The 21585-nt window shown below is 37.3% G+C and overlaps 1 protein-coding gene across 2 annotated transcripts in view; it reads left to right on the top strand.

The window, feature by feature from the left end:
• LOC127640740 (tetratricopeptide repeat protein 33-like) overlaps positions 1 to 21585 on the top strand; it is a 45217-nt gene that overhangs the window by 3660 nt on the left and 19972 nt on the right. For both annotated transcript variants that reach the window (XM_052123462.1, XM_052123468.1), the window contains exon 3: positions 17284 to 17365. In XM_052123462.1, coding sequence (XP_051979422.1) covers positions 17284 to 17365 — 82 coding nt within the window. The remainder of the gene's footprint in view (positions 1 to 17283; positions 17366 to 21585) is intronic.

Raw genomic sequence — 21585 nt, 5'->3', positions numbered from 1 at the left:
AGCTAAGATATTGTTCTGTTTTTCTTCAAATGTGTTTTGCTGAAGAAAGAAAGTCATGCACACCTGGGATATCATGAGAGGCATTGAATGAATCATCTCTAGGTCTGCACCCGCTTACATGAACACTTTTCAGATTTATGTTCCCTCTTGTTGAATGAGTGATGCCTGGTGGTACCACAGCATGTTCCAAGGTCACTTTTAAAAACCTTGTACTACTCTGGCGCTTTGTAATGGTAGAGCTAATTGGATTGTGTTCTCCCTTGGATGAATTGCTTTTGCTTCTATTATTCTCATTTATAAGTCCATTTGGATAAGAGCATCTGCTAAGTAAACACATGTTAATGCAAACCTCTTACTTAGGGTAGGGGAAAATGATTACGTCCATGTTGTACCTTTATTGCTGTTCTTTCTATCAGTGACCTTGGCTTTTCAGAAAGTTCAACAACAGCTGGAGAAACCTAAAGAGTAGTGCAGTGCATTTAATAGATGGTGAGCATTTTAGCACCTAAATGGGACTTTTAGTGAGAGATGTGTTTTAGCTGATCTGTGGTAGCTCAACCAATGAAGCTAGACTGGGCTGAAACAAAGGTAAGATATTGTCTTAGCTGTAAGAAATTAAGACATTGTTTAATTTGAACTTTCTGCTCCTGGAGTTTGACAGCTGTTCTTGTGATTTAATCTGCATAGCAGGTGTGTCTGTGCAAACATTAGGATAATCATCATCTATTTGAGCTGCGTGGGTAGTAGGAGATCTGCTGTAGCTAGAGAATAGTATCTCAACTCAACTTTCTTGTCTTACCAAGAGCACCCCCCAACTTATCCAGAACAATAAGCCGAATTAGGCCACTTGTATTTTCTCAGTGCCTGAAGAAAGGCTATAAACGTCATAGCCAGCCATTGCTGTGGGAGGATAAAGGAATAGCTTGAATTTACTGGAAGATGGTACAGAGGCAGGGATTAAAGTCAAGCCATAATTATTATTGCCTTAACCAAGAGACTTAAGTCCATGAGAGGTTAGGGAACCGTGTTACTCTTCACTTTTACAGCCTTTTAGTTCCTTCTGTCTTCTCTGTAACTCAATCACTGTGTGTCTCCATCTCTCTCGTCCTTGCTTTAATTCCCTTAAGAGCTCTAGTCTGACATGTTTTTTAATGGCATTATTAAACAACACTTTGGCTCTAATTTAGCAATAGTGCGCTATGGGCTGCTGCCACTCCTGAAGTGTTTACCTTAGCACTATGCCAATATGTGAAGCACCTGTTTTGCAGAGGAAAAAAGACAATCTCTTTTGCACTTTCAAAGGAAGGCTAGAAAGTGTTTGGCAGACATGTGATGTCCCTTAGGGTTTGTTTGCAGCTGGTCTGTGGTAGCATGTTGAATTTATTTAGTGCCAGATCAAGTGGAGTAAATGACAGGGCCACTGATTTTAGTGTTTATGGATAATTAGCTCTGCGGTTCGCCTTAATGTTCAAATCTAAACTAGCCACGAACTTGCTGCAAACTTGCCGCTTGTTATTTCCTTATGCAAATGAGCATGTGATTCACCGCAAATGTTTGCCAGAAGTCTGCAACTTTTCATTGGTAGTGGTGAACCTCCGGCAAACCACTGGCAGCAATGGACAGTTTTCCACAATTTTGCCGCAAATCTCAATTGAATGTGAAAATTATCTGTGGCGAATTTGCGGTACATTTGCTGTGAACTTTTAATTTTTGTAAGGGTGTCTGCGTAGCATCATTCACTGACGCGCTGTCGCTGTGCAAGCATTTTATATATTTACTTATTAAACACCGCCTTAAGTGATTCACAGAGCTATTGCACGTCTTCAAGTGGCTGATCACTTCACTTTTGGTGTGGGGTTTTTAATGTGAACCTAGGGCAAACTAGAAATAGAATGGATATCAGATTTTATCAAGCAATATGTCACCTCAACTTTATCTTATTTTCTCATTGCTGGTAACTGTAGTGAGCTCTCTGCTCACTCTTATTTTAAATTGTTACAAAAGACTTATAAATGTCTTTTTTTATTTCTTAAAATTTTAACCTTACACCTAACCACTAAATAGATTTAGCTATTATTGCTGCTATTGACAATGATACTCCCTTAAACATTGGTCCTGGCTAATACTTAACATCAATAAGTGAAAACACAGCAGCCCCTGAAGAGTTGAGTTGCCCCTGCCAACCCTTATAATACAATTTTTGCTGAATAAGTGAATTGTGTTAATGAAATTACATAGAGCTGGTGGAGAGGAGGTACAGGTCAGTACAATATATGCACGCACTATATGTCTGCTTATGAAACTCTCTTTCTTGATGATCTCATAACTGGAATGGTGTGAATGAGCATATATAGAACATATTTTGCTCATTGCATAATGTGTGGGGATGCTTTTTTGTGTGTGTTTAAAATGTTCTCACTAATGTAGTTGAACATGTTGTAAACCAACTAGGGAGGATATTTGACCTATCATGTTTTAACTTTTTTTTTAGCATTAGATTTAGGACTAGGGTTAGATGATAGAAAATAAATTTTGCCTAGTATAAAATCAGTGGAAGTACATGTATATAAAATGCCCTCACTAAGATAGCGAAACAAACCTGTATGTGTGTGTTATCCTTGTCTATTGAAAAACCGACAGGGGCAGATGGCTTGAGTCAGCATTTCCCCTCAGCAATGTTGACATTTATAGGAACTTTCTCACTGTTAGGAGCTATTTCCTGGTAAACTTAAATTTCAAGTTAAACTTTCTTACCATGTTGCCAGAGACAATTTAGCCGAGATGGCCACTTCTAATAAAATGAATGGGAGAAATTGGAAAGCTCAACAGTCAATGGATGTAGAAAGGAAGGTAAAAGGAGACAATCACCTTTTAGGCACAGATATCACCTGTTTAACTTGAGAATGTGCATGCACGTCTATACAAGCCAGGAAAATTTGAGGTAAAGAAGCACAGTTTATGATAACCAGATTTTAATGCTGATTTGAAATATGCTCTGATTGTAATCTTGACCAACCATTTTTGAGATTTCAGTCTTTCCCCATGCAAGTAGATAGGAGCTGTACTTGTATGCCGCTTGTTAGCATAGAAAAATAGCTGCCCTAGAGCATTCCAAAGATGGGAGCCAAGTGAACTGACGCGCTAAAAATAATTTGGTGTCAATCAGTGCAATGAAATGAGACCCTTTTTAAGTTCCCATTGTAGAATTGATTATACTTACGCATTCTCTACATCTGAAGTTTTGGTTTCAGGTGTTAAAAGAGCAAAAGTGCATATGTTATGTTGGCACATTTTGCAACCAAACAATAGCAAAACAACAGCACATGAGGTACTTTTGACTTCTTCAGCAATTTTCTAGTGCTGGACTAAACTGCATTTTCCATGTTGTCTGTTTGGTTAACTTATTGTCTCTAATGATTTAATTGCCCTCATGAGATTCCAAACCTGTATGACTTCCATGAAATCACAGGAAAAAAAAGACTTCCTCAATTGCCATTTGCTTTCATTCTGACTTTGTATTTTTGGTTGAACTGCCCCATAAAGCTATAGCTCTTGAACAATATTACCCAGTTTTTTATTTTATTTTGTATTATTATTATTTCTCTGTGGTCACAGTAGTGATATATATTTTTAAATCTGCAATTTGAATGGTTGTGTTTACAGAAGGTTTATTAAGCATTGGCAGTTCAACAGGAGCAGGGGAAGTCTAAGGCACAAATACACAGTGACAGACAGTGCATTGACACAGTGGTGTCATAGTGTCACATACATCAAGAATGATGGTAATGGTGCATAATATTTCCCAGCTTCACGTGACCCCTAGTTCAACTTGACTACAAAGAACATCGCCTTAGAGTCTGTGTCCCAGTATCCTCAATAATGGAGGACTGGGGGTATAGGTTGTCATTTCAATGGTATACTGTACCAGGTCATCTCATTCTACTGTAATGTTATAGGTGTTTTGCATGTTGTTTTGTATTCACTGCAAGCCAAAATTCCCAATTCAGATTTTCAGTTGAAATCAGATTTGTTTAGGTGATCTCTTAAATGTGTCCCCTTATGCATAAAACACCTTGCCCTTGCATGTTCATCATAACATAATCAACAAATTAATATTGTTATTTTATGAAATTCCACTCTTAAAGGTGCTGTAAGCGATTTTAGCCATTCTGAAACTTCTACGAGACTGAGCTGTTAAATTAGACACTGTCCAAAACACAGCCCCCCCCCCCCCCCAAAAAATAGCATTGTGACAGTCACCGAACAGTAGAGCACCGAACAGTAGAGCAGCAGATCTTCTCATGGTTGTCAAACACAACAGTGGCAAAATAGTGCCCTCAGCTGACAACTTTTATGAATTTTAATATGACTTTAAACCATAATGTTCCACCTCAACTACTACATTATGAGAACGTGCAAAATGATTGACAGGCTGAAAGCATGTCAGAGTGTTCTGATTGGCTGATCAAAAAAGTGTCTGTTGCCCTCCGTCACATTTATTTTTTTGCTGTTTACACAGCCTATGCTGTCACAGAACTGGTAAGAGACAGTTGAAGTCAGAAGTTTACATACACTTAGGTTGAAGTCATTAAAACTCATTTTTTAACCACTGCACAGATTTAATATTAGCAAACTATAGTTTTAGCAAGTCTTTTAGGATATCTACTTTGTGCATGACATGTAATTTTTCCAACTTTTGTTTATAAAGAGATTGTATCACTTTTAATTGACTATATCACAATTCCAGTGGGTCAGAAGTTTACATACACTAAGTTAACTGTGCCTTTAAGAAGCTTAGAAAATTCCAGAAAATGATGTTAAGCCTTTAGGCAATTAGCCAATTAGCTTCTGATAGGAGGTGTATTGAATTGTAGGTGTACCTATGGATGTATTTTAAGGCCTACCTTCAAACTCAGTGCCTCTGCTTGACATCATGGGAAAATCAAAAGAAATCCAATTCAGACCTCAGAAAAAAAAAAAGTGGACCTCCACAAGTCTGGTTCAGCAATTTCCAAATGCCCGAAGGTACCATGTTCATCTGTACAAACAATAGTTTGCAAGTATATACAGCATGGGACCACGCAGCCTTCATACCATTCAGGAAGGAGACACATTCTGTCTCCTAGAGATGAACGTAGTTTGGTGCGAAAAGTGCAAATCTATCCCAGAACAACAGCAAAGAACCTTGTGAAGATGCTGGAGGAAATGGGTAGACAAGTATCTATATCCACAGTAAAACAAGTCCTATATCGACATCACCTGAAAGGGTGCTCATCAAGGAAGATGCCACTGCTCCAAAGCTGCCATAAAAAAAGCCAGTGCACATGGGGACAAAGATCTTACTTTTTGGAGAAATGTTGAACTGTTTGGCCATAATGACTATCGTTATGTTTGGAGGATAAAGGGTGAGGCTTGCTAGCAGAAGAACACTATCCTAACTGTGAAGCATGGGGATGGCAGCAGGATGTTGTGGGGGTGCTTTGATGCAGGAATGGACTGGTGCACTTCACAAAATAGATGGCATCATGAGGAAGGAAAATTATATGGATATATGAAATCAAATCCCTTTATTGTCACTCAACCATATACAAAAGTGCAACAGTGGGTGACAGTTTTGGGTGTGTTTCCAAGCAACATAGCAGTATGACAATTACAGTAAACATATGATTTACACATAACATAGTTTACACATCTGTAACACAACATACACCTAATAATATACAATAAACAGTATACACAAAATAAGAAGACTGTACACAAAAGAAAAAAAAGAATATACAGTATACACAAAGAAGACTATACAATAAAAATACTCTGTGGTCTTCTGCTGATGTAGACCAATTGCCTCAAGTTTTGACATGTTGTGCATTCTGAGATGCTATTCTGCATCTGTACTGAGGGGTTATCTGAGTTACCTTAGCCTTTTTGTCATCTCAAACCAGTCAGTCAAGGCATTTCCATCTGCAGAACTGCCGCTCACTGTGTTTTTTGTTTTTGGCACTATTCTCAGTAAACTACAGCCGTGGCCAAAAGTATTGGCAGTGACATAAATTTTGTGTTTCACAAAGTTTTCTGCTTCAGTTGTTGTGGTGTTGATTCACATTGTTTCTAGATGATTGTGCAGAGTGATCCGATGCATTTTAAATGATAGCAAAAGGCTTCATTGGCCAAATAAATGACCTTCAACACAAAAACCCAAATTGCACTGTTTTTTGGCCCTGGCCACTAGTCAGGTGAAATCACTCAATCATTCTGATTGGATTATAAGAGCAGACTGATTGCTATAAAAGGAGGGAAGAAGTACTTCCGATCATTGTGTTCTTGTTCGCAATAGTTACCTGTAAAGAAAGACTTGCAGCCATCATTGCTTTGCATCAAAATGACCTCACATGCAAGGAAATTGCCGCATAGAATATTGCACCTTAAAGAACCATTTACCGGATCATCAAGAGGTTCAACTGCAGCGAAGATGGCTTCAGGATGTTCCAGAGCGTCCAGCAAGCACCAGGACCGTCTCCTCCTGAGGAGTTTGCTGTGGAATCATGTCACCACCAGTGCAGAGTTTGCTCAATATTGGCAGCAGGTTGGTGTGAGTGCATCTGCATGCACAGTGAGGCGAAGGCTTTTGGGCAATGGCCTGGTGTCAAGAAGGGCAGCAAAGAAGCCACCAAGAAAAACAAAGGACAGATTGAAAATCTGCAGGAAGTACAAGGATTGGACAGCAGAAGACTGGTGCAATGTTATTTTCTCTGATAAAGCTCCCTTCCGACTGTTTGGGACATCTGGAAAATCGATAGTCCGGAGAAGAAAAGGTGAATGCTACGAGTCCTGTGTCGTGCCAACAGTGAAGCATCCTGAGACCATCCATGTGTGGGGGTTTCTTTTCATCCAACGGAGTGGGCACTCTCACAATTCTGCTCAAAAACACTGCCATGAATAAAGAATGGTATCAAAACTTCCTGCAAGAGCAACTTCTCCCAATGATCCAGGGGCAATTTGGTGATGATCTGTGCCTTTCCAGCGTGATGGAGCACCATGTCACAAGGTAAGAAAGATAATGAAGTGGCTCGGAGATCATTACATTTGAAATTTTGGATCTGTGGCCAGGCAATTCCCGGATCTTAATCCGATAGAGAATCTGTGGTCAGTCCTCAAAAGCCGAGTGGACAAGCTGAAGCCCACAAATTGTGATCAACTCCGAGCACTAATAAGGCAAGAATGGATCGCCATGAGTACGGATTTGGCCCAGAAGCTGAAATCCAGCGTGCCAGGGCAAATTTCAGAGGTTATGAAGAACAAGGGTCAACACTGTAAATATTGATTATTTGCACGTATTTAATGTTTTCGCCAAAAAAAGTCTTTAAAACTTATGAAATGCTTATTATTGTTTTCCAGTATACCAGAAACATGTGAAAAAATCTAATCTTCAAATACTGAAGCAGCAAACTTTGCAAAACACAAAATGTATGTAACTGCCAGTACTTTTGACCATGGCTCTAGAGACTGTTATGCATGAAAATCTCAGGAAATCAGCAGTTACAGAAATACTCGAACCAGCCCGACTGGCACCAAAAATCCTGCCACAGTCGAAATCACTGCGATCATATTTTTCCCCCATTCTGATGGTTGATGTGAACATTAAATGTAGCTCCTGACCCTTGTCTGCATGATTTATGCATTGCAGTGCTGCCACACGATTGGCTGATTAGATAATCACATGAAAAAGTAGGTGTACATGTCTTCTTAATAAAGTGGTTGTGAGTGTATTTCTTTTTATTTGTACTTTATTGATTTTCTTATTTGCAAACAAGAAATAATATAAACAATCATGTACTTGACAAACAAACCACTAAAACAAAAACATACAGTTAGTCAATAAATTGGTAACAATACAAGTTATAAAAAAATAAATGAATAAATAAAATAGTAAGAAAGGTAAAATTAAAAAAGGGGGCAGGGGTGTTTCCAGCACCATCATTTCCCACTAGCAGCTATATCATATTTGCCATGACCATTATTTTTGTCTCGCCATATGCTTGCTGCTACTACTGTGGATTACGGAAATGCTAAAATTCTCCCCATTTATCAAAATAAATATTTTTTTATTATTCAAGTTTTCAGAGTGCTGTCACTCGCCCTTAATCTGAAAGCCACTCAAAAATCAGAGACTTTCCGTAAGATTGGCTGCCCAACATGATGCAGCTCTGTATCCACTGTGATTCAGTTTTTCTTTTACATGACTAAAGGCAGAGGGTCACCAAGAATGTATAAACTAGGAGAGAAATAATTCAGAGTCTGTGATGTCTTTAAAATATAATCATGCACCTCTCTCCAAAAATACTGGACTTCTGAACATTGCCATAAGACATGAAATAGGTTGCCCTCCTATCTCTGGCATCGCCAGCATTCAGAATTATCCTTAAAACCAGCCTTCTGGGTGTTCAATAGAATCTGTGTAAAATTTTTAATTGTATGATATGTGTTCTAATATGTCTAGACATCGTTTTTAAATTCCCAGTGATCCTTCCCCATTCTTCGTCTTCAAATGTGCATCCCAAATCTTTTCCCCAAATTATCTTAACCGCAGAACTAATATTTTGTCCCATTTGACTAATAAGGAAGGAATAATATTTAGATGCCTCATGGCCAGTACCCATGATATTCCGGAGCATCTTGACCGTGTTTTTACCCCTGGGAACGTGGGGTGGGTGCAAAGATACTTGTGAGCATGTGTCTCATCTGTGGATATCTCCTGAACTGATCATTAGACAAGCTGAATTTTTGTTTAAGTCTCTCAAAAAATATAAATGCATCATCCTCGTAAAGATCTTCTAGAAAATTTATATTTGTATAAACCCATTACTTCCATAGCACAGGTGTTCCACCTAATAACAACTTTGGATTGGCCCAGATAGCAGACGAAGGGCTTAAAAAAATCTGATGATTACGCACTGTTAATGATAGTTTTGTTATCAATAAGGACTCAAATGGTATAAGCAGGCAAACAGATTTTTCCATGGATAGCCATGGGGGAGCTCGCTCTGGAGGTAACATCCATTGTCCCTGGTGCCTCCAAATGCATAATGATACAGAGATAGCTTGGGGAGATCTAGTCCTCCCCTCTCAACCGGGAGATGCAGTTTCCCTAGCCGCATTTGAGGCTTCTTCCCATTCCAAAATTACTTAAGTTGTGCTAAGACTCTAAGGTTACATTTGTTCATTCTCTGTTTAAAATTATTTTCTTCTGCTTTGATCTGCCCCTCCAGTACAGACAACTTATTGTGCTCTTTTTCTTGGCTGAGGCATATTGTATAATGACCCCTCTAATATATGCTTTTAGTGCCTACCATGCCACCTCTACTGATGTGACTGAATTTAATGTTTGTAGATAAATAAAACTCAATTTGGTCTGAGTAAATCTTTAAACACCAGGAGATGTAACAAAGCTCAATTGAACCTCCATCTTTATGATCTTTTAATAGTGTCCAATGGTATAAGATCAAGAATACTATTGCATGGTCTGAAATCAATATGTTATCAATCGTACAGTTTAGCATAGAGGGTACAATGTTCTTAGAAATAAAAAAATAATCAACATGTGCTATGTGGAGACAAAGAGAAAATAGAATCTCTGCCAGATGGATTAAGCAACCTTCAAGCATCAATGAGGCCCAAAGACGTACACACTTGCTTTAGCATAAAGGCTGATCTAGGGGCCCGTGTGCTGACCGGATGGCTGCGATCTAAAATAGCATCAACTACCACATTCATATCTCCTGCCCATATGACTGGATAGTCTCCTAAATCACTCAGGATGCCTTCTGAATTGACAAAAGAATCAGGGTCATCACCATTTGGAGCATATGTATTGGCCAGAATGTGTGGTCTCCTCTGTAACTCCAGTGCCAGTGTGTAACTATGATCCTTTCCTCTTTGTCACACTTCTCCGTTATACATTTGAATTGCAAGTTTGTATTTACCAGGGTGATTACACCTCTACTCTAACTCAAGCCGGTACTGTAAAAAACATGTCCAACCCAGTCTTTACATCATTTCTGTGACTCCTGTTCAGATAAGTGGGTTTCTTGTAAAAAAAATTAAAAATAAATAAAGTTTTCTAGATTTGAGATTGATCAGCACCTTTTTCCTTTTAATAGGATTCCCCAAACCTTTAACATTCCACGTAGCGAGCCATAACTGCAACTATTTTGGACTGACTTGGCCAGTTAGATAAGGTGTATTAATGGTTATCTTTGGAACCTTAACATAAAGGTGCATAATGAACTCCCAAACAAAGAACTTTAAAAACACAAAATAAAAATAACAAAACTGCAAACCAGCACATTTGTCCATGACTGCTCGTTGAATGTGGTACATATCCATCACAGCACTACATTGTTATAGATAACTGACAACTGAAATCTAAATACAGAAATACAAAATTCTTAAAAAAAAAAAATGCACTTTAACATGTACAGGATTGTAAATTATAGCAGAACCTTATAATAAAACAGGGAGGCCCACAAATCCAACATCTGAACATACCTATTTGTTTAGCCCCAGTTCAACAAAAGTCCATTAATCGGTGTACCATTTGTAATATAGATAAATCCAAAATAGTATTATTTTGGTAGTCCAGGAAAAAGCTATCTCCAACAGAGTGTGAAAAAATGGAGCAGAACATAGGGCCATTATGCAATAGAGCCAATGCTCAGATACCACAAATAAAGGCCAGGTCTCTCTTGGGATCATTAAATCGCTTAGGACCGTCTTTTAAATCAATCTTGAGCACTGCTGAGAAGATCAGAGTAAATTTGCTCTGAAGATCATGTAAAGCTTTCTTGCACTCTGTAAAGACGTTCCGTTTATCCTGTATAATCTTCAAAAAATTCAGGGAATATGAGTACGGAGTTGCCGTTCCATTGAAGCTGTCTCTTCTCTCTGGAAGCCTGCAGAATCAGGTCCCTCATCCCAGAACGCATGAATCTAGCAATAACTGCTCACGATCTTTCTTTCGGCTGAGGTCGAGGGGCATGTGCACTGTGTTCATGTTCAATGTCGCTGATTCTCTCCATTAATGCTGACAGTTTTCCTGACATATATATGGTAGCCTTGCAAATCTCTTTCAAGATTTTCTTTTCCACAGACATTTGTTTTAGTATATTAAAGGTCCTCGTGATGTCCTCTGCTACATTCCCCCTACTCGCGAGGGGTTGCACTGTCATTCCCGGTGACATTATATAACTCTAAACTCATATGTATATATATATATATGTATATATATGTATATGTATATATATATATATGTATATGTGTGTGTGAAAAGAGAATTTTTTTTTGGATGTGATCTGGTTTTGGTGCTAACATAACTGTCATCAGCTAAACCTCTGCCAATTAAAAAGTGGTGGTGTAGTGGTCTAAAGCACATAACTGGTAATCTGGTAATCAGAAGGTCACTGGTTTGATCCCCACAGTCACTACCATTGTGTCCTTGAGTAAGGCACTTAACTCCATGTTGCTCCGGGGGGATTGTCCCTGTAATAAGAGCTCTGTAAGTCGCTTTGGATAAAAGCGTCTGCCAAATGCATAAATGTAAAATACACAGTTGTAACTAACATTCTTAAGGCATATTGCTTAGTTCCAAGAGCAGTTGGCACACTATTATGTTTGTGGGTCTCAGTAGCTGCTATTTTCCTGTTTCAAATCAAGCCTCTGTTCTCACTGCCATTGGCCAAAGATTTTGTAGAATGTTATTTATAGCCTGTGTTTAATGATAAATCTAATTTAAGGGGTTCTTTTCATGTACAATAATGATGACCTTTACAGACCTGATAGAGACTCATTTTGTCTTCTTACTACATGGGTGAGCTGTTTTTTTTATGTTTTTTGTGGATACCTTGTTCATGTTAGTTGTAACACAAAATATTTGTGGTTTCATGAAACCACACCCAAGCAGGCTTTCACACTAACATATACACCACATGGTTTTGTTATTGTAGCTTTTTTTTTGCTTCGAGCAGTTCTGAGAACAAACATGACAAGACGTTTTCGGAAACGTTTTCTGTCTTACTTTTCTACTAATAACTCTGAAGATAAATTGTGATCAATCCTTTTAGGAACTGCAAAATAATTAAAACATTTTGTAATTTAAAACTGCTATTTAACATACTGGCCTTTGTACCCATAACAAGCTAAGATGTCCCAACATATAACTATATTTGATACAGTAAACATTTCATGCATCAGTGTCAAGTTTCATTCATCATGTTTTGTGGATTCAAGTTTTACAGTATATAAAACTTTGGTGTATGTTTGAAGTTATGTGATGTGTTTAGGCTTATAGATTCCATACTCACTTTTGAGAAGATGATAGGAAGATTTGAATGCACCTTTCCTCGTACCTACGCCCACTTTTAAAGCTTCAATAACAGTGTACTTTTAGCCTTTCCACAGTAGCTTATATTGTGATGTGTTTCACAACCACCACACACCTAACTCCTACTCCAGAGTAGTGCTGAAACGATTAGTTGATGTTATCGACAATGTCGACAATAAAAAAAAAAGTCGACAAACCTTTTCGTTGTTGAATAGTCGTTTGATCTCATTTAAAGTAACATGAGATTATATGAAACTAATGATGGCGCGAGAGCAGCACTGCAGCTCACGCCTGACTGTAGAGAGGAAGAATTACACAGATCACAGTCCAGATGCACACTAAACTTTCCAAACAGCTTCAGATGATGCAGATCTCAAAGCATGAGGGAATTTAAATACAAAATAAGTAAATACAGAACCATTCTCATTGTGGAGTAAGTGGTGCCAGAGCTGCAGCTCCTCTGGAACAAAACTTGCGTGTCGAGTGTCATTAAAGGAAACATCTTTACATCTGTACGTTACATCTTTAATGCAGTTATATTTAATGCATTATAGCTTTATTAAAATTCAAATAATAATGAAGCAGGTCATGTAAATAACTACCAACTCAGAAACTGGCACTTCTCTGTGAGGTCAGCGCCTCTTCTATGAGTTTCGCAAAGTGTCCCGAGGACAGTTTTTTTACAGGAGAGATTGAAACTGCACATTCCCTTGAGCACGCGCACTTGCTGCAGCTAGATCATAACGTGATGGCTCGCGACCTATTGAATTATAATAAATGTGTCACTGTGCATTTCTTATCATGAAGAATATTGGCAAGACACAACTTTTAATAAGAAGGAGTTTGTTTTTTTGTGAGTTAAAGATGGATTGAAGTGAACAGAAAGGTGAGAGAAGGTGGTCTTTGCCCCATTATACACTGCAATAAAATACGTTTTTGATTTGTTTTTGTTTTGGCTTGTTTTACAATGTAAATATATAAAACTCCTTTAAAACAACATACATTTACTTTAGCAGCTATACTGCAGAAGATAAAAATTGTTATCTGAGAATTGTATATAATATAAAAAATGCAAATATTTTAAAATATCAAAAAATCCTTTAAAAAACGACGAATTCATCTGAGAAGCAGCATATAAGATATTTAGACTTGCTTTTAGAGAATAGATCTTGAAAATAAGTATATGTTGTATTTACTGTACTCGCAGAAGTATAACCAATAGAAAAAATATACTTACTGTATACACTCACCTAAAGGATTATTAGGAACACCTGTTCAATTTCTCATTAATGCAATTATCTAATCAACCAATCACATGGCAGTTGCTTCAATGCATTTAGGGGTGTGGTCCTGGTCAAGACAATCTCCTGAACTCCAAACTGAATGTCAGAATGGGAAAGAAAGGTGATTTAAGCAATTTTGAGTGTGGCATGGTTGTTGGTGCCAGACGGGCCGGTCTGAGTATTTCACAATCTGCTCAGTTACTGGGATTTTCACGCACAACCATTTCTAGGGTTTACAAAGAATGGTGTGAAAAGGGAAAAACATCCAGTATGCGGCAGTCCTGTGGGCTGAAAATGCCTTGTTGATGCTAGAGGTCAGAGGAGAATGGGCCGACTGATTCAAGCTGATAGAAGAGCAACTTTGCCTGAAATAACCACTCATTACAACCGAGGTATGCAGCAAAGCATTTGTGAAGCCACAACACACACAACCTTGAGGCGGATGGGCTACAACAGCAGAAGACCCCACTGGGTACCACTCATCTCCACTACAAATAGGAAAAAGAGGCTACAATTTGCAAGAGCTCACCAAAATTGGACAGTTGAAGACTGGAAAAATGTTGCCTGGTCTGATGAGTCTCGATTTCTGTTGAGACATTCAGATGGTAGAGTCAGAATTTGGCGTAAACAGAATGAGAACATGGATCCATCATGCCTTGTTACCACTGTGCAGGCTGGTGGTGGTGGTGTAATGGTGTGAGGGATGTTTTCTTGGCACACTTTAGGCCCCTTAGTGCCAATTGGTCATCGTTTAAATGCCACAGCCTACCTGAGCATTGTTTCTGACCATGTCCATCCCTTTATGGCCTCCATGTACCCATCCTCTGATGGCTACTTCCAGCAGGTTAATGCACCATGTCACAAAGCTCGAATCATTTCAAATTGGTTTCTTGAACATGACAATGAGTTCACTGTACTAAAATGGCCCCCACAGTCACAGATCTCAACCCAATAGAGCATCTTTGGGATGTGGTGGAATGGGAGCTTCGTGCCCTGGATGTGCATCCCACAAATCTCCATCAACTGCAAGATGCTATCCTATCAATATGGGCCAACATTTCTAAAGAATGCTTTCAGCACCTTGTTGAATCAATGCCACGTAGAATTAAGATAGTTCTGAAGGCGAAAGGGGGTCAAACACAGTATTAGTATGGTGTTCCTAATAATCCTTTAGGTGAGTGTATTTAAGATACATTTTCTTAAAGCAAGTCTAAATATCTTATATGTTGCTTATATGTTTTAAGGATTTTTAGAAAATTTTAAATGGAAAACAAGACAAAAACATTTGATAAGAGGAGTTTAAAAGTTTCAGTAAACTTAAAAGTATTTTTCTTCCTTTAATTTAGTGAATGCAATTTAGAGGTATTATTAAAAGATGATTTTGTCCTCTTTGTTGTTAGTAAGCACGTTTAATACAACCTTATAATTATCAAAATAATCAAAATGAATTTCTTCATAGGAAGCCCTTATTACAAGCAAGGTAATTTAAACATTTGTACTATTATATAAATATCAAATAGCTATAGCTTTTCAGTCATTGTAGGAGATTGTGGAGGGCCCCATGGCTTTGTTCTCTTTTGAGTAATGTTATAGTCACAGTTGTTATTTTTCTCCTCTGCTCTGATGAGCTATTAAAATGTTGATTTATACTAAATTCTCAGTTTGCCTTTTCTGGAGGGAAAAAAAGAGAAGACATGTAGTGACACATGTAAAACACACGGAGACATTGACAAAATTTCTGTTTTTACCCCATGGGAAAACGGTTCATGCCTAACAGGGAAAATGGCACAGAGTGCCAAAATGGTTGATTTTGCACATTGCGTGTGCAGACATGTGTTCCATGTTTGGGGTCATCATGTGGTTATACATTTGAACAAGTGAAGTTTCTTCCCTTTTCACTTTTCTAGCCTTCTATGTTTAGTGTTTTGAATCAGAAAACTCTCATGTTTAAATAATAGATATTTTTTTTTCTATGTTTTTAAAGCTAAGCTTAATTTGTTCCCAAGAAACTAAGTCAGCAACTCAGTATGATGGTTTGTCTGGTCATTGGCAGAATTAACGTTTAGGAATGTTCCTTAGCTTGTAATACAACAGTATATCACATCTATTTACTAAACTTGTCCCTCTTTAATTGGTGTTTGCTCTTATTGTCTGTTGAAGTACTTTTCCTGCAATATGGACTAGAGTTACAAATACTGATTCCCCAGAATATACAGTTAAATACCAATTTTCAAACATCCATTTCTTTAGGAAAACAGATTTTGCTAGAAATGTGGTCTTTGAGTGTTAAAATAATGAGGTTCTTACTAAGCAACCTGTTGCTTACAGATGTAAGATTTATTGACTGAAGGTCAACTGTGTAGATTTATTTGTAGATGTATATGTACATGTGTTTGAATTCATGTATGTGTATTTACACTAATTGTTACAGTATGTTTGAACATAGTGTATTTACTATGTGCACTGGATCTTTTAAAGGAATATTCCAGGCTCAATACAAGTTCAGCTCAATCAATCATCAGCATTTATGGCAAAAATCCCTCCTTTAAAAAGAAGATTTAAAAATTTTTATTAAATCAAGTTTACAGTGAGGCACTTTCAATGTAAGTGGATGGGGCCAATTTTTGGAGGGTTTAAAGGCAGAAATGTGAAGTTTATAATTTTATAATAATTTTTGAGCTGTAAAGTTGTTACACAGAAAAGGTTTGTTAGCGATTTTATCACTCTAAGTCAGGGGTATTCAATTAAAGTTCCAAGACGTCCGGTCTCTACATTTCCTTCCCAGCAAAGGTCTGGGTAATAATACGTAGCTTACATGGTGTCAGTAGTCAGATGGCTTTGAAATTATATAATATGTATTTTTGAATAATTTTTATAACTTGCCACATTGGCAGCAGTAGTACATAGTAATACAATTTGTACAATAGTACAAAATAATTTTAAACCATAAGAATAGTCTCTTCAAATCTGGTCAGGGATGAGGACACTGGGGGCTGGAGACATCATCAACCAGAGGATTCAAATATTTCATCAAGACATCATCAGCCGAGGGCACTTGGACACGAATGTTAAAAGATACGATCATCAGTTTGAAAGACAGCAGTCCAGTTTTTGTTTGAAAAATTTTACATTCAGAAAATATAGTATGTGTATGGGATATAGGAGGCATTTTGACAGATAAAGAAATACTGTAAGGGGGTTCAGCGGTGTCCAATGAGAGAAAATTAATACAAATTAAAAAGTCTGAATTGACCATTTTTATATTTCCCTTAAAGTGAGAGTCTACAAACAAACAAATAATACAATTCAGACAGATGAAGATCAATTCAGTTTGCTTCATTTTTGTTTTCCACAGTGTGTTTAAGGTCTCGGCTTCTTTGGTTAAAATAACTCACGCCTGTTCTACGTAGAGTAAATCAGGTTTATGCGTACCTCATGTATACGTACCTATAGCTAGGAGAGACCCAGATTAATTAATTGTATTATTAAGTTGAAATACATTTTATGGTAATTGAAATTTTGTATAAGAGTGTTCTGCATGTATGTGCTGTCAGGTTTTGCCTACATTGTACAGTCCCCATCATGACAGAAAAACAAACGTGTGTGTGTGTGTGTTTGTTTTAGGAACTGGGAGGCATTAAAGAGATGGGACGAGGCCCTTCAGCTTACACCAGACGATGCTGTGTTATATGAAATGAAGTCACAGGTAAGAATCATTTAAATGGTCTGCAGTTGTGGAATGTACTGGCACATATACACAGCTGGTCTGCTGACACACTCTTTATTTCTGGCTGTTATTTTCATTTTCTCCTTTCCATGTTCCACTCCCCAAACACTGATCTGTGGAGTTATCTGTGGCTTTATAACAAAACATTTTGACATCTAGGTTTTTCCCCCATGATCTCCCTTCTCATCTCTCACTCTGCCATGTACTGGTACCACACAAACAAACTGTATCTTGCCGAGAGAAAACTATAGACTCACTTTATGTCTCAAACTATGTTTAATTCTGGATGGAATTATTATTCATTTAAAACACTGCAGATTTTAAAGCGAGGTCCATAGAAGGCAACACATTTTCTTTGCCATTTCTCATTCTTGTTCAAGGGATAGTTGTGATAGTGCAAGATTATGGCATTAACTCACAAGTTCATTAGTCACCTTTACCTGGGATTAATATTCCATCATACATGTTAGTAGCCCAGATACCTAACTATCTGGCTGCTACCTATTTGTGAATAAATGTGTTGAATACAATTTGAAATTTGAAGCACATGTTGACTCTCTGCTTGTAACAGTTTGCTGTTTAAAATTAGTTGTAGAGGACCTACTGTACACGTCTGGTCAAAAGTTTGGACACACAGATTCTTGAAAGTAGGCATCATTTGTCTAGACTACAGCTCTACAAATGCATTCTCTCAAACAACTCAAGTCAAGTTGTTTTTATTGTTGTTTAACCATTTACAGTTAGTACAGTACACAGTGAAACGAGACAACGTTCCTCCAGGACCATGGTGCTACATAAAAACAACATATGACAAACACAGAACCACATGAGACTACACAGACTAAATAACATTTCTACATAAAGTGAACGTGCAAATGTGTGCAAAAAGTATGGGACAGTACAATAAATTACTAAAAGGAACAGGACAATAGGCACAGTAAGAGACAGTGCAGCGCCGACCAGTACACATTTGTAACTCCCTGAGATGTCCACCTGTGAGGCGTTACTGTATATGCTGGCTGCTTTTCCTTCACTATAGAGTCCAACTCATCCATTTAATAATCAATAAATATTACAATATCTGTTTGGCAAAAAAATTAATACATAGGCACAATTAATTTTTATTTTCATAACTGATTTCAAGCATTTGAGCATCTACATCTAGGCAAATCTAGCAATCTATGCTAAAAGTTGCTACTTTGAAGAATTTAAATGTGAAAATAAGGCTACATCCACACTAATCAGTTTAAGTTTTAAAGTCTGTTTTCAGTTTCCTTATGTCATTGTTTTCAAAGTTTTGGGGTGGAGGTGGTGGTGGCATAGTGGCTAAAGCACAGGGCTGTTAATCAGAAGGTCGTTGGTTCCAACCCCACGGCCACCACCATTGTGCCCTTGAGCAAGGCACTTAACTCCAGGTTGTTCCGGGGGATTGTCCCTGTAATAATTGCACTGTAATTCGCTTTGGATAAAAGTGTCTGCCAAATGCGTAAATGTAAATGTAAATGTGGAGGAAAATGCTGTTTCAGTGACGATAAGTGATGTAAACGTATCAAAATCAATGCATTTTCAAACAAAAGTGTATTAGGGTGGATGTGGCCTAAGATGAGATGGGACTTTATATTTTTGGCTATTCGTACATGGGCATATTTTATATTTGTCTTTTAAGCACGTAATCATGAGCTTTTAGATTAAAGATTATAAGATAATTTGAAACAAATTCAGTGCAAGTTGTAGACTAGTAGAGTAATTGGGAGTTATAAGTGGGAGTTACTGTTTAATATAATAAATATAGAATAAGTAATATTAACATTTCATTGATTTGATGTTTAATGATGGAATGTTGTTTAAAGTTAGAAGCGTGGATAATTAATAGCAAACCTTTTTTTACAATGATGAATGACACTGTTTATACTGTGTAATGTGCAAGGAAATAAAAATTTTGACGACCATGCAGACAGGCTCCACCTTTAGTGTTAACAAGCTGGAGCAACGACTTCTTTCAGTTACTGTGTACTCGTGGCAAGTGTTTACGTACCCCAGCTTTTAAAAGCATTTTTAAGTGGACCCAAACCTTTGCACGTGTGTGTGTGTGTGTGTGTGTGTGTGTGTGTGTGTGTGTGTGTGTGTGTGCGTGTGTGTGTGTGTGTGTGCGCGCGCCACCTGAATTTTGTGATTTCAAATCAAAGAATAGCTATTTACACTGGCCAAGTGTTGGGGCAACTGCGTTTAGAAAGTGTTTGAAAAACATTTGCATAACTCTTACAAGTAGTCACTTTCATTAGTCAACAAATAGATAGCATTATTGTTAATATGTGTGAATAAGAGTTGCCCAATTTTGTTACAGGCTTTCAACCTTATCTCATCTTTTATCGCTTTTTTCATTTCTCTCCTCATTCTCTTATCTTGCCTTTCATATCTTTTCTTTTTTCTTTTCCTTTTCCTTTCCTTTTCTCTTCTGAACATAATTAATTTCTATCTAATTTCAGCTTTAGCTCTGACAGTCCAGATAAGACCCTTTTGTCTGGAAATTACAGGACATCTTGGTTCTGACAGAGACCGATATTATGTTTTCTGTTGATAATTTTGACCATATCTTTTAGCATACGAGTTGGATACTTTTTAAATTGCTGCTAATCACGGAGTATTGATTGATATTTTTTAATTAATTATTTTGTTAAAGCTTTACACTAAGGTTCTATTTGTAAACATCAGTTTACACAATTATTTAACATGAGCTAACAATGAACAAAAACAAATTCAGCCCTTTTCAACATTTACTAATACATTTTTTAAATGGAAAGTAAATGTTTATATTAGATAATGCAATTTATACTAACATGAACTAATAATGAATAACTATATTTGTAATCAATTAAACTTTAACAAAGATTAATAAATGCTGTAACAAATATATTGTTCATTGTTAGTTTATTATACCTAATGCATTAACTAATGTTAACAAATAAAACCTTATTGTAAAGTGTTGAAAAATCTCATTAAAATGTCATTATATCTCCATTTTAAGCACCTTTTGAAAATTCAACATTTATAAAATTTTGTTTAATTGATTTGCATCTGAGAATTTGCTCAGTGGCTCAAAATCATATGTTGCTTGCTCACTCGTTCATTCATTCAAGTATACCCATATAGAAATACTCACTGAGGCAAGTATAGGTAAACGTACCCTTATTTGCTCACTACTTTCACTAATACAGGTTGTATTCAGAAGCAGTCATTAGATCCAATCACCTTCTCCTTTCTGTCCTCTGGCAACCCTTTTCTGTCTTCCTTTTAGTCACCCCCCCCATGCATCTTTCCCTCTCCACTTATGGTTTCCTTTTAATGCCCCTTTCATCTTTCTTCATATTATCCATGGCAAGTGTTTTGGTTATAATATCTCGGTATCATTGTCTGTTGCTCTGAATTGTTTTTGATGTCATGGAGGAGTGTGCTTGAACTGACAGTTTGAATGGTGCACACCCATCTTCTGATTGATCTCTACTCAAAACCAGTGCTCAAAGTGGACTGATATCAGTGCTGTTACTCCTTCCCTGAGTTTTTCTCCATCCACCCAGAGGTGGGGCGCCCATGAGCATTTCTCCTTCTGGGCGACAGTACCGCTATAAAAGAATAACTGTGGTATGCTGCTAGTACTGTTGTGTCTTTTTTTCGTCATTGCAGGTACTGCACATCGGTGGCTACTGGCTCACAATGTTGGGAAAGCTACTCAAAAATGTGGTACTGTGGTACTACTACAGTACTTTAAAATATGGTTGGTGTATTTATATACTATTGTATTTACATGAGACCTTAAGGTAATTCAAAGAACACAATGGTACTACCATGGTACTTCAATATATTATTACCTTATTCATATAACATTGTATTTACATGGTGCTTCCTTGTAATGGTACATGTCCAAAAAAATGGTAATGCTATATCACTTTAAGATATGTTTCATGTAGGCTACTCTTTTGGTTGTAAAATATCTTTACCTGCAATAGCCATTCACAAGCTGCACACCTGTGAAACTTAATAAGACCTTCTTCATCACTGGCAAACAATATGACGCATTTGTAGGTTTGGTTTCCATTGATTGCAGATAAATATCCACTGCAACTAGTGTTCTTTTTGTTCTCCATGTTTTAAAGTATTCTGTGACCATGTTGGTGAGTGAGAAACCGCTTCAAATGATTCAG

This window comes from Xyrauchen texanus, chromosome 4 (genome assembly GCF_025860055.1).
Source record: "Xyrauchen texanus isolate HMW12.3.18 chromosome 4, RBS_HiC_50CHRs, whole genome shotgun sequence".
NCBI classification, from domain to species: Eukaryota; Metazoa; Chordata; class Actinopteri; order Cypriniformes; family Catostomidae; genus Xyrauchen; species Xyrauchen texanus.
The sequence above is the reverse complement of the archived record's forward strand: the minus strand, read 5'-3'. Positions and strand labels throughout refer to the sequence as shown.